This window comes from Panthera onca, chromosome D2 (genome assembly GCF_046562875.1).
Source record: "Panthera onca isolate mPanOnc1 chromosome D2, mPanOnc1 haplotype 2, whole genome shotgun sequence".
Lineage (NCBI taxonomy): Eukaryota > Metazoa > Chordata > Mammalia > Carnivora > Felidae > Panthera > Panthera onca.
Window position 1 is genome coordinate 79713212 of NC_138349.1, and position 14137 is coordinate 79727348.

Consider the following 14137-nt stretch of genomic DNA (forward strand, 5'->3'; position numbering starts at 1 on the left):
TTTGTGATGTATTTTTAAATCAGGGATTGTGTTGCCTCTAGCTTTGTTCTTCTCTCTCAAGATGGTCTTCGTTCTCTGGGGTCCTTTGTGGTTCCATCTAGGGAAGCCCTCTTGACAGAGGAAGAAATGTGTCTCAGAGAAGCCAGGCATTCTGCCAAGTTTGTACTCCTTCTCAGCCAGCCCAGAACTCAAACCCAAATCAAACAGGCTCTGAAGACCATGCTTCTTCAACTACCTTTGGCTGCCTTCCAGGGAAAAGTTATTACTGATAACAACAGCATCATATTTATTGAGAGAAGTACAGTTAGTGCATCTCATTATGTGGTGGCTTCAGATGAGCAACCACGATTTCCTAGACATTTCTCCCTCTCAGAGCCAGAAGTCATAACAGGTTTTCGCTCGTAATTTGCTTTGCTCACTACTTTCCATCTCCCATTTGAAAGGCTTTCTTCTCCTCAGTGACCTGTTCACCTACCAGATTCACATTCTTCTTTTTCACTTTCACATATGAAGATATCAGAAGGAAACAAGTGTATTTTTCGGGAGTGAATACATGATTATTAACCATTAGCTTTTAATTACTGTCCTTTCGATGTTGTATCACAAGGGGGGAGAGCACGTAACTACAGGTTATTCTCTGTGAATGGCTCTTTCGCAACAGTAAAATTTTTGCTCAGTTCATAATCTATATCCATGGTATGATGGACAGAGACTAGAATATTTTTAAAATAAGAAAAAGCACATATCTGAAACTTTTAAGGGATATTAGATATTGAATTAGCATTGAATTATAAAGAGAACAATGGCCGCTGGTAGATATGCCAAAGAACTTAAGTCAAAGATCGCCTGATAGTTTGTGATTCACAGGGTTTCTAGTGATTAATCAAGAAGCCCATAGACTCCAGCAGCACCAGAACGAGTATTTAATGAGCCCGGGATAGAGACATAGTCCTATGCATGGGTGTCTTCTCTCAATTCTGGTTTCTTTTATATCCTGTGTTCCAACAAAGTATAATTAGAATGGAATATTATACAACTTGTGGTGCGCCACAGATTCCCAGGATGCAGTGAGCCAAACAAAAAGAATTGATCTCAGGCATATTTTTTAAATTCCTACGTGTTTCTTCAACATGGGTCAACTGAGCAAATTAATTTGCTCTTGAATTTTTACAAACGTAATGTGATTACCTGCGGGGAGCAATATGACATTGCCTAAAACACTTTGTGCTTTTTAAAAACTATTTTATTCATATCCCATATCTCATCTGGGGGTAAGCCCATGGAGGGGAGAGTCCTGAGTCATTGAATTCAATGGCACCAATCATAATGGCCTAAAGCTAGTTGTGGCTTAATGAGAAGTGTTGATGTTGAGGGTGACAGTTATGTTAACTGGGACCCTTACGGCTGCAGACGGCAGCAAGCTATCTCAGGTAGCCCCAGCCACAAAGATAACGGTTGGCTCACATATATATCCTGCAAGGTCAAGGAGGAGGGGTTGACCTCAGGAGTGGCTCCATCCAGGTTTGAGAAGACATCATGATCATGCCGTCTCTGTGCTCCGCACTGCCTGCCATCTCTCTCCTTCCCCCGTATCTCCGCTCTACGCTTGCTTCTCAGGTTTTCCGCGTGGATATAAATAGGTCACCGGCACCTAGAAATCCCCAGGAACACAGAATTACCCTCCCTTTCCAGGACGCATATCAGTTCCCTAAATTTACTCTTGCTGCTCCTGTTTGCATGTTCTTCAGGCCCATTGCTGAGGTAGAGGAGTCAGGACCACATGATTGATGGTCACCCAGAAATTACATACTGTGGATGACAGGCCATTTCTAAAAGAATGGCCGAAGGAGAGACACATAGTAGACAGCCTCTGCATGACATTGGCAAGAAGAAACAAAGATGAACGAAGACAGATGTGCCATCAGCACAAATACAAAGCACTGGGATTATTGGCCATTATCATGATGTATGAGAAAATCAGTATGGCAGAAGCTGTGAAAATAACTGTACAGAACATGATGAATTCCGTGGGACACGATGACAGAGACTTAGCGTTCTTAAGAATTCTGAAAGGTGGTGCAGAGGATATGTGGGATTCAGAGCACACAGCAGGGGCTGGGGTGGGGAGGGCGAGTAGGAAGAAGGGAGGAATATGACCTTCGCTGTAATGCAGCTCAAGCGTGGACCTTGCTGCTATGTCCAGGAGGCTTTGGAATGGAAGACGCTGGGGAGATAAAAGCCACTCAGTGTGTAGAAAATTAGCAGGGGTACGTGAGGAAGAAGAGGAATGCATGACAACGGGTGATGATGTGAAGAAGAAAAAAGTAACGCTCATCCGAGCACATGCAGTGGAGGACACTGGACAGGCACCTCCACTCCCCGGGAGAAAGTGGCTGTTAAACCTCAGAGACAGGACGTTGAGCTGAGGTGTCTGGTTCGAGACGGATCCGTTCTCATCCACCCGTATGGGTGCGAGTGTGATGGGGAAGACGGGCAGACACCTTTAGGAGTCCTATGGGAAGCTGGGAACCGGGTGGAGGGAGAAGAAACAGATCTTCTGCATATGGATCTGGGAAGGAACCGTAAATGCAACAGAGTACCCAAACAGCAAGTCTCGCTTCCCGAATACAGACGTCCCGCGGTGAGAGAAAGCTGGAGATAAGGATGAGTTGACTGCACCTAATAAAACCCAGAGAGGTGAAAATATATAAAGAAGAGGACCCCTTCCATCACCTATGATTGGCAGTTAGTGCAGTGCGGTAGATTTCATCTATGCGTTATTCAGATGTTCCTTTTTTTTAATATAATTTATTGTCAAGGTGACTAACATACAGTGTGTATAGTGTGCTCTTGGTTTTGGGGGTAGATTCCCTTGATTCATCACTTACATACAACACCCAGGGCTCCTCCCAACAGGCGCCCTCCTCAAGGTCCATCCCCCATTTCCCCCTCTCCCCCACTGCCTCCATCAGCCATCAGTTTGTTCTCTGTATTTAAGAGTCTCTTATGGTTTGCCTCCCTCCCGCTCTGTAACTATTTTTCCCCTTCCCCTCCCCCATGGTCTTCTGTTAAGTTTCTCAGGTTACACATATGAGTGAAAATATGATATCCGTCTTTCTCTGACTTATTCCACTCAGCATAATACCTTCTGGTTCCATCCACATTGCTGCAAATGGCAGGATTTCATTCTTTCTCATTGCCAAGTAGGATTCCATTGTATATAAAAACCACGTCTTCTTTTTTTTTTAATGTTTATTTATTCCTGAGAGAGAGAGAGCGTGAATGGGTGAGGGACAGAGAGAGGGAGACACAGAATCCGAAGCAGGCTCCAGGCTCAGAGCTGTCAGCACAGAGCCCAACGCAGGCCTTGAACCCACGAACTGTGAGATCATGACCTAAGCCGAAGTCAGGTGCCTAACCGACTGAGCCACCCAGGTGCCCCAAACCACATCTTCCTTATCCATTCATCAACTGATGGACATTTAGGCCCGTTCCATAATTTGGCTATTGTTGAAAGCACTGCTGTAAACATTGGGGTACATGTGCCCCTATGCATCAGCACTCCTGTATCTTTTGGATGAATTCCTAGTAGTGCTATTGTTGGGTATTCAGGAGTTCTTAAACTCTTCTTCTCTGTAATAGAACAATACACTAGAACATTTAGACTATTAAAAATTTTTTTTACAATTTCAAATAGTCCTGAAGTAAATACATGTGTATATGTGTATGAATGTAAGTGCATGTAAAATTGTATGTGTATGCTTTTGTATGCCCAACCATTTATGTATTTTATGTGTAAGTACACACACACACACACACACACACAATACATACATGCTACAGGCACACGCTGTCAGCTTCCGGAATCTTGGAATTTGTGCATTATTTGGACACATGCTGCTAAATTACCTTTCGGATTGTTGACCAGTTTACCCTACAGCCAAGACCGTGAAATTATTTCCTTCACACTGTTGTCAGTACTCCATGCATCAAATCACTTATATTTTGCCTCGTAGGTGACAAATGGTATCTCATTGATCTTTAAATGCACATTAATTCCACTTGAAAGAGGTTCATCAAAAGTTTCAGCTAGTCAGGCCAGGTGTATGCAGCATTGGGACAGGCTGGTGGGAAGCAGAGAAACATCCCAGTGGAACACAGAGGTGGTGGGCTCGAGATTGGGTATGAATGAATCTCTGCTCCCCTCCTCTGTCACTCATTAGCTTGATTCTCGGACAAATAACTCTCTGTGTCTCAGTTTCTTGTAAAATGTGATTAAAGATGAAGCGAGATGAAAACATATGGCAATTTGCACGTGTACCACATAGGAGTATCCAATATATGTTCTGTTTTAATCACTATTATTGCACTAAATTGAGCTTTGAGCATCCTGAAAGCAAAGTGAGCTCACTGTTCGTAAGAAGAAGAGTAAAGCAACACTAGACACTACCCTTCTGTAGCACGTTCTGTGTGCCACGCTCTGCACTAAGTACTTTCTTTGCACGTATTAAAGTATTTTGATGAGAAACAAAATTTCTTTGACCACTTACTATGGAATTCTGTGTTAAATTTCTCAATGGTTTATTGCATTATACAGAATGTTTCATTCCTATTTTTCAGTGAGGAAACTGGCACTCAAGAAAGTTAAGAAACAGGGGCGCCTGGGTGGCTCAGTAAGTTAAGTGTCCGACTTCGGCTCAGGTCACGTTCTCATGGTTCGTGAGTTCAAGCCCCATGTCGGGCTCTGTGCTGACAGCTCAGAGCGTGGAGCCTGCTTCCAGTTCTGTGTTCTCCCTCTCTCTGCCCCTCCCCTGCTCATGCTCTCTCTTTCTCTCTCAAAAATAAATAAACATTAAAAAAAATTTTTTTAAGTTAAGAAATACCCAAGATCCCACCACCAGAAAGTAGTTGAACCGACATTTGAACCCACGCCTTTGGGACTGCAAGGTCTTCCTGCTACAGGCTGAGGCCACCCCAAGAGGCTACGTGTCATTCTGACTGCTCTCCGTTGAAAGACTCTGACTTGCAGTGTCTAAAGGCCTGAGTCAGGACTCTTACCGTGTGACGTGTGCACATCTTTATATGTAAGAGCTTACAGTTGAACGCTTCTTCTTAAGTTTATTTTTGAGAGAGAGAGAGCATGCAAGAGAGTGAGGGAGGGGCAGGGAGAGACAGAGAGAGGGAGAGATTGAGAGAGGGAGAGAGAGACAATCCCAAGCATGCTCTGTGCTCTCTCCACTCAGAGCCTGATGCAGGGCTCGAATCCACGAACCGTGAAATCATGACCTGAGCCGAAACCAAGAGTCAAGACGCTTAACCGACCGAGCCACGCAGGTGCCCCCAGTTGAACGCTTTTTAAATCAAGAGCCTAAACACAACAGAAGTGTTCCCAGTAGTATTTTGCTGTGATCAGCAAACACTGAATTCATAGAATGACACCCACTGAGGAATGATGGACTGAGTCAGGTCCACAGTGGCTGGTGACGTGAGCATCTGTAGGCCTCACGACCCCAGAGGCTCCAAGAGGATGGGGCAGGTCTCCCCCAAGGTTTCCCGTGACAGCACGGGGGTCTTCCTGGTGACGCATTAATTGTAATGATTCTTAGTCATTTCTATATCTTGGTGACAAGTGTCCAAAAGAACTAATTGCAATTTTGCAACTATTTGTACACAAATGTGCATGCGTGGTGCTACAATACTTTTTCATCGCTGAATTTAAAATATCTACGAATACTGGAAATATCCAAAACCAGTTTGGGCGGTTCCGAATATTCTGGTAAAGATCCTGCCTATTATCAAGCATATGGCAGCTGCCTTGCGTACTGTTACCAACCACTACACGGATCCAGTACGCTATTTCCTATCTGTGTCTTGAAGAGGGGACACAATGTGAGGTCATTTACACTTATCTCGTCCCTTGCTCCGGGTTGACGTTGCTCAGGCTGGTGAGGCTTCAGTGCTCGGGCACCTCTTTAACGCTGCTTACGTCCGCAGCCTGGGATAGGTAAGTGCCCAGGTGGAGAAAATTCAGATGAGGGACATCAGGGTCTGGAGTAGCATGATGATAAAGCTATGCTAGATAAGTATCACAGGAGCATCTAATATTTTCCCCCTTCTCTTTAAACTAAGAGAAGGAAGATTTTGTTGGATAACAGCATTACGTGCGAGTGTAGGTGGCAGACTCTTAAAAGTAAGGACAGTGTGGAGAGAAAGAACAATGTTCCGTGCATGCCTCCAGCTAACTGTGCTCAAACGAATCAACGCCTACCTGCTCTAGACTCCTCACCTTTAAAAATAAGAGGAAGGGCTTGGTGTCTCTAGCCTGCCTGAGGGTCAGCATCCCGTAAGAGGTCTCCATGTCTTTTAAAGTGTTCAGTCGATGCAAAGAACCAATCAAACGAAGGCATTTTCTTAACCGGGTCTTTTCTCTCTTATCTCCCCAGACTATGTCAGAGAATCACAATGACCTTGCACAATAACAGTACAACCTCGCCTTTGTTTCCAAACATCAGCTCCCCCTGGGTACACGGCCCCTCGGATGCAGGGCTGCCCCCAGGAACGGCCACCCACTTTGGCAGCTACAACATTTCTCGAGCAGCTGGGAACTTCTCCTCTCCCAATGGCACCACCAATGACCCTCTGGGAGGTCACACCATCTGGCAAGTGGTCTTCATCGCCTTCTTGACGGGCGTGCTGGCCTTAGTGACCATCATCGGCAACATCCTGGTGATAGTGGCCTTTAAGGTCAACAAGCAGCTAAAGACCGTCAATAACTACTTCCTCTTAAGCCTGGCCTGTGCTGATCTGATTATTGGGGTCATTTCAATGAATCTGTTTACTACCTACATCATCATGAACCGATGGGCTTTAGGGAACCTGGCCTGTGACCTCTGGCTCTCCATTGACTACGTGGCCAGCAACGCCTCGGTCATGAATCTTCTGGTCATCAGCTTCGACAGGTACTTTTCCATCACGCGGCCACTCACATACCGAGCCAAACGAACCACAAAAAGAGCCGGTGTGATGATAGGTCTGGCTTGGGTCATCTCCTTCATCCTTTGGGCCCCCGCCATCTTGTTCTGGCAGTACTTTGTTGGGAAGAGAACTGTGCCCCCAGGGGAGTGCTTCATTCAGTTCCTCAGCGAGCCCACCATCACCTTCGGCACGGCCATCGCTGCCTTCTACATGCCTGTCACCATCATGACTATTTTATACTGGAGGATCTACAAGGAAACTGAAAAACGCACCAAAGAGCTCGCCGGCCTGCAAGCCTCGGGGACAGAAGCAGAGGCGGAAAACTTTGTCCACCCCACGGGCAGCTCTCGAAGCTGCAGCAGCTATGAGCTTCAACAGCAAAGTATGAAACGCTCGGCCAGGAGGAAGTACGGACGCTGTCACTTCTGGTTCGCCACCAAGAGTTGGAAGCCCAGTGCCGAGCAGATGGACGCAGACCACAGCAGCAGCGACAGCTGGAACAACAACGACGCTGCTGCCTCCCTGGAAAACTCGGCCTCCTCCGACGAGGAGGACATCGGCTCCGAGACGAGGGCCATCTACTCCATCGTGCTCAAGCTTCCCGGCCACAGCACCATCCTCAACTCCACCAAATTACCCTCATCGGACAACCTGCGGGTGCCTGACGAGGAGCTGGGGGCGCCGGACTTGGAGAGGAAGGCCGGCAAACTGCAGACCCAGAAGAGCGTGGACGATGGCGGCAGTTTCCAGAAAAGCTTCTCCAAGCTTCCCGTCCAGTTAGAGTCAGCCGTGGACACAGCCAAGACCTCTGAGGCCGACTCCTCGGTGGGTAAGGCCACGGCCACCCTCCCCCTGTCCTTCAAGGAAGCCACTCTGGCCAAGAGGTTTGCTCTGAAGACCAGAAGTCAGATCACCAAGCGGAAGCGGATGTCCCTCATCAAGGAGAAGAAGGCGGCCCAGACCCTCAGCGCCATCTTGCTTGCCTTCATCATCACCTGGACCCCCTACAATATTATGGTTCTGGTGAACACCTTTTGTGACAGCTGCATCCCCAAAACCTATTGGAATCTGGGCTACTGGCTGTGCTATATCAACAGCACCGTGAACCCCGTGTGCTATGCCCTGTGCAACAAAACATTCAGAACCACTTTCAAGATGCTGCTCTTGTGCCAGTGTGACAAACGCAAGAGGCGCAGGCAGCAGTATCAGCAGAGACAGTCCGTGATCTTCCACAAGCGCGTGCCCGAGCAGGCCTCGTAGAGTGGGGTCTGACCAATCGCGGTGACCAAACGCACGCACGTCGGCCCACAGACCTTAGCAGGGAATGAGGCGAGGGCGGGGGCGATTTCTGGGCATGATGAATATGGTTTTTATCACCCAGATATGGAAGGAGCTGCCTGTTCACTGACCCATTGAATAAATCCATTTTAATAGAGAAAGTCAAATACCAATTCAGCAAAAAAAAAAAAAAAAAAAAAAAGCGTATTACCGAATATAAAGAGATTTATTCTTAAATAGACTTCAAGTGTTTTTTTCTTAAAGAAAGGAAAAAAAAAAAATGTTTCGTAGCAATTACATACCCAAATTGATCTGCTTGGTTCTTGTAATTCCCAATAGCGCTGGCATCTCAGATGAGCGTAACTAGCCGACACACTTGGCCACGTCCTTTCCAAGGATTCCACGTGGAACACGTCAGGCTAGTGACCCCGTGGTTCTGAAATTACGTCATGCAAAGCTGAACCTTCTTGTCCCAGTAGAGCTTCCGTCTTCTCTGGTGTGTTGTTAAACTCTATTTGTGGACTTGATTCTTGCCAAGTACTGTTTTGTGCAGTTCCAGTCTCGTACAAAATAAAAATATAGACGTATATATATATGTGTGTGTGTGTGAGAGAGAGAGAGAGAGACTTCTGCACACACACACATAGTGTATATAATAGAGTGGGAATCGCTGAGCTGGCAAATTATTCCTGCAATATGTTTTCAGTACTTTGGTAACTGAAGTTTTCTAGGATCCTAACACAACATAAAAGTGAAATAAACCCAGTGTAATGTTTTGGAAACCAGGGCTCTTTGTCCACAAACCACCCTGGGGAATATTCAGCAGAGAGGCCAGCCCCTGAGAGTCAGGTCCTACGCGGCCACGGCTTGCCCAGGCTCGTGAGCATAAGCCTCGTCCTTTGCTGGTGTTCTCTACAGAGCTCAACCCAACTGGGGCCCCTCTGAGCTCAAAACACGAACCACATGCACATTGTTTGAATTCAGTCATTCAAATCTGAATGTTTCCAAACGAAATGTCTGCTATCCAAACTGCTTGAAACTCAGTACTAGTGTCACGCTTGAATGTCACACACAGCAATATAGATGGCAGAGCAAAAAGGGACACTGTGGGGGGGTGGAGGGTGCGGGGGTGGGGTGTGCGAGGAGGGGAGGAGAGCGTGGGATTGGATTTCTTGCTACCTGGCACCTTCCAAACAAAAAAGGGCTCACACCTGTGTTACTTAGCAGTGGCCAGTGCTTTCTGGTTCGTTCTGTGACCTTCACCCAGCCGTCGGTGGGGTTTAGGAACTCGCGTGTCCTCTGAAGAAAGCATTAGCACTCTGGAAAGTATCGCTTCCAATTGATCTCCTTACATTTCGCGACAACGATTTTTGTATCTCCTTCGAATTGATCCAAAAGCTTAAATGTTGTATTTGGCGGGGAGGGGAGGGGTGCTGCCGTTGCTGTTGTTTTCGTCGCTGCTGTAATTGTCGGGGCTCCTTCTCCTTCCTTTTGCCGGGGCCGTGTGGGGAGCGGGGGGGTGGGTGGGGGGGGCTGAGGAGAAACCTCACCTTGTACAGGGCGTCCGTGTCGTGGACCCGGAGCCAGAACAGAAGCTGCTTGTGTTCAGTGTAAGCTGGTGTTTACGAGCAACATCAGCGGACGTGGACTCAGTGGTGTGCGTGTTGCTGAACTATTTAATTTCGTGTTACGTTTCTATGAAGAAATATTTATGCATATTTCACCACCCGTCTATTTAATGTTGATAAATATTACTCTTCAGTCTTCAGCCGCGGTGTCCCTTGCAAGAGACTGTTTAAGGTCCTCTAGAGCGACACGTGCAGGGAACTGGGCTTTCATGAGGCCGGGAAGAAGAAGACAGCCATCCCGTTGGCGTCAGCAAGTACCTAACTCCTGGGCAATCAAAAGCCAACTGTAACGTTAACGTCAGTGTGGAAAACCACTCTTTACTTGATACCTGATGGACCCTGAACGGAGCAAATTTGAAGTCACATGACAAGGGTTAAAAAGCAGATCAGTGTCATTGAAAGAATGATGGTTTTTGTTTTGTTTTGTTTTGTTTTGTTTTGACCCACATTCAACCAAAGAACAAGAAAAACCAGAGACCATTTTCTAACGTGTAGAACAGACTACAGAATGTTCTGTGATCCACCTGTGAAATGTCTAGTGAGCAACCACATCCATATTTTACTTCTCCCATTGGCCTGGCACTAATAATAAATGCGTGAATGCAGATTCGAGTGTCCCAGGGCTTCAATCATTCTGAATCTTTTTGATATCCTGCCTTTTTCCCAGAGGGCTGTTAGCCTGTTTTTCAAACAAAATTAGAGACGATTAGATTTTGAGAAATGGAGAAACCCCCGAGCTTTGGCCAAGCTGCGAAGGTCACTAACGGTTCTTCTTGAACATGATTCTCTCCTTGCCTTTCTCTAACGCTGATAATGGCAGAAAAGTATCAAATCCAACACTCTAGCTCCCCTTTACCATTTTTAAATCTCTTATGGGTGAAAGCTGTTTTTCAGTGCTATCTGTGGACTGTGTTTATAGAAAGGTATGGCCAACTCTTAGGTTGTTTCCAGAGAAGGAAAATTCGACTCTCTCGAATACGGGGAATCAGGATATGTAGTCAAAGCTGTAGGAGTGGGTTTTTTTTTAATATTTATTTATTTTTGAGAGAGAGAGAGAGAGAGAGAGCATGAGCATGGGAGGGGCAGAGAGAGGGAGACACAGAATCTGAAGGAGGCTCCAGGCTCTGAACTATCAGCACAGAGCCTGGCGCAGGGCTCGAACCTACGAACTGTGAGATCATGACCGCAGATGCTCAACCGACTGAGCCACCCAGGTGCCCCGTAAGAGTGTTTCTAACAGGACAGGGCTACACGTGCAGCTCTCCAAGGGTATGTCATGAGAGGAGGGGTTCAGCATTTCCATAAGATCAAAGTGTCTTTATCCTCAAACCATTTTATTCCACAGAAGTGAGGTTTGCAGAGAGCTTTCACGATTATTCGCTTTAATTGAAAGAGCAAAATAATTAAGCCTAGAATAAACCACACATGAAGAACACCCCCCGACACACACACACACACACACACACATACATATGCACACATACATGCATGCACATATGCACACACACATACATGCACACACATATACATGTACATGCATATACACATATATACACGCACATACACACATACATATACACAAGCACATATACACACATACACACACACACCTATTCTATTCTCTGTTCTCCAGGCCTTACCAGATGAATAAGAGAACTAACCTATCCAGTCCCCTATTTCCCTTGGCTCTCTTATCTTCAGCCCATGACCCACCTGAAGTCTCTCTGCTGGTTCTCCTTCGAATCCTGCATCATCCTTGCCAGAAATCCAGCCTTGACTCTAAATATGTCCCACTTCTGTTCACTCTTTCACATGTAATAGTTCTCCACTCTGACAGAGAAAACAGAGGAAAGCATAAGCATTAGACGATTCCGTGGGTAAAGATCCAGAAGCATATCCACTTTGTCAAGCACCCTTGTCGCACATGGGCAAGTTCACTGCTCTGGAGAGGGAGGAGAGCCCCTGGGCATCAACTGAGAGAAGTGGGAGGGCAGAGTCAGGCAGAGGGCTGCCTCAGGTGCACCTCAGGACGGAAGAAGAATGCCAGGGCTCAGGCAGGCTGGAGGAGCCTGATCTGGACTACACGAAACAGGGGGAGCACCCGGGGGTTACCCTGGGTGTCCCATAGTGACCTGAGCAGAGATGATTCCCACCCAGATGGGGACATATCACTGAGAACAGTCTGTCACCAGCAGTTCCAGGGGGCAAAGGAAGGTAGCACAAAGAAACACTAAACTAGCATGGGGGGACAGGGGGAGCTCCTGGCTCAGTTTTGTCACCAGGGACTTACATGTCCCCTGCCATGCATGTCACTTACCCTCAGACTGTCTGGGTCATCTCCATAAGCTCGTACTAATTAATTAATCGCAAACAGATCAAAACTGAGGCCTGGTGGGAGGTAAGCGAGAACAGCGGGGAGTGTGAAATGGTGTATCTGATGAATGAAAACTTTATATCCGTCAGTTATTTCCTTACATTTCAAAACAGCGGAATCTAAGGAGCTCACACTTTGTGGGTGAACCTGAAATTGGACTGTTTGAAATACCACTCCAGTCCGGGACCCCCGCCTGAGGCCCAACAGCCTTCCAAATAGAGCTGCTGGGGAGCAGGTGTTTGGGGGTTCACAACGGTGGTTCTCCTCTTAAAGGGACCAAAACTCTGCAGAGTACAGCACCTAAAACAGCAATCCTTTCTTCACCCCGCCTCCCACGTCCTCCTCTAAAAGCGCACTTTTCCCCAAGTGAAATGTGCAGCGAGCTTGGTTCAACAGTGAACAGCCCACACTTCAGGTTCAAGGAAAATTGCACGGCTTCCCCCTGCAGATTTAAGCCGCGTGCTCTCTCTCCTTGTGTCTTCATGACTGTGTTTTGTAGATCTCAGCCTGGATTCACGCTATGTGAGTAAATATTCCAGACGTAACAGTCTGGTTCTGGGGATGGTAACCCAGGGCTCTCCAGAACTAGAGACTTCCATTGTATTTTTCTGGCTTTAGCATTACTGCCTGAGAAAGGAGGCTGTTGAGGGAATGAACGTGGACAGGGACAAGTTGATAAGGCGACTCTACTCGGCAGAAGTTCGCACCTGCAAGCACAACGTTGTATTGACTGGCTCGGAAACAGACAGGTGCTACAAACCTTACTGGGACACATGGTACATTCACAGCCTCACACACCCAAGGACAGACAGTATGCTTGGAGACGTGTAGAAGTGGACACGAAAGCTTCAGAACATTAGGTCTGTGGTGGTCACAGCAGAACCACAGAGACTCAGCACTGAGTCCTGACCCTCCTACCCTGGCTGGGCTGGGACCTGAGACCCGAGGTGGCTCCCCTCTGAGCCACAGGAGACGTCCCACATAAAAGGCAATGGGAAACGAGGCCATAGCCTCCATGAAAGAGAAATATTCATAACACATTCCTCACCCAAATCAGAGCCCAGGAACCCTATCTTAACCTAAAAAATATTATCCCCAGAATATATAAGTTTATTATTGTCCCTTCTGGAAGTCCCAAGATCCTTAACAACTCTGCAATTCACACACCAAGCCCCAAACTTGTGATCAATTCTGGGAGTTCCTTGATGATACAAAGTGGGTCTTATCCATCCATCTGTCTCCTGTCACTGGTTCCGTGTTTGTCAAAGAGTAGATATTCAATAAATGTTGTTGAATGTGTAATATATACTCCTTATGAATTAATATACCAATTATTTATCAGGATTATGTGCACATCCCTGCCCCACACTGCTACGGTAGTCAGGGGTTAGCTCAGTGGAGCTGCGAAAAGTCACTTAAAGGAAAATGTGATAATGGTTAGCTAATAAGATGTTGCTAAGCAACGAGGAGAAATATTTTAAATAGACTTGAAGTGAATGATATAAGTAAGAGTACAGAAGTAGGGGGGGAGCAACTGTCTCTTTTATCCCTAGAACTCGGGGACTTTTTACCGGACTGGTCAACTCTATCTGGTTCTCCTTGGTCATCCTAGTACGAGGAGTACTGAGGGAGGCTGGAGAGTCCATGAAGGTCAGTTTTCTGTTTGTGCAAGTGAGAGCTGCCATTTGGCTTAAGACATCTTCGTGTGTAGCTTTGCTGGGTGTGCAAAGTTAGGGGAGGATCCATTCTGTTCCACAAGCAGTTAAACAAAAGCCCTCTCTCACATTCCCTCCCCCACCCACTACATGGCCATTTTCAGCCTCCTACAGACAACACTCCGAGAAACTTCTTCGGGGCTTGTACTGAAGACTATGCGAAGGCG

At 46.7% G+C, this 14137-nt stretch overlaps 2 protein-coding genes across 6 annotated transcripts in view; one reads left to right on the forward strand and one right to left on the reverse strand.

Moving 5' to 3' along the window:
• Nucleotides 1–9393, forward strand: part of CHRM3 (cholinergic receptor muscarinic 3) — a 519672-nt gene extending 510279 nt beyond the window's left edge. For all 4 annotated transcript variants that reach the window (XM_078434160.2, XM_078434162.2, XM_078434161.2 and 1 more), the window contains one exon: nt 6444–9393. In XM_078434160.2, the coding sequence (XP_078290286.1) occupies nt 6463–8235 (1773 nt within the window). In that variant the 5' untranslated portion in view covers nt 6444–6462 and the 3' untranslated portion in view covers nt 8236–9393. The remainder of the gene's footprint in view (nt 1–6443) is intronic.
• Nucleotides 3275–14137, reverse strand: part of ZNF37A (zinc finger protein 37A) — an 85021-nt gene continuing 74158 nt past the window's right edge. The window contains exons 6-7 of one of the 2 annotated variants that reach the window (XM_081790562.1): nt 11595–11711; nt 3275–4124 (exon numbers count right to left, since the gene is read on the reverse strand). In XM_081790562.1, coding sequence (XP_081646688.1) covers nt 11632–11711 — 80 coding nt within the window. In that variant the 3' untranslated portion in view covers nt 3275–4124; nt 11595–11631. Of the gene's footprint in view, nt 4125–10911; nt 11262–11594; nt 11712–14137 lie in introns of those variants that run through there. The other variant, XM_081790563.1, reaches the window with a different exon arrangement.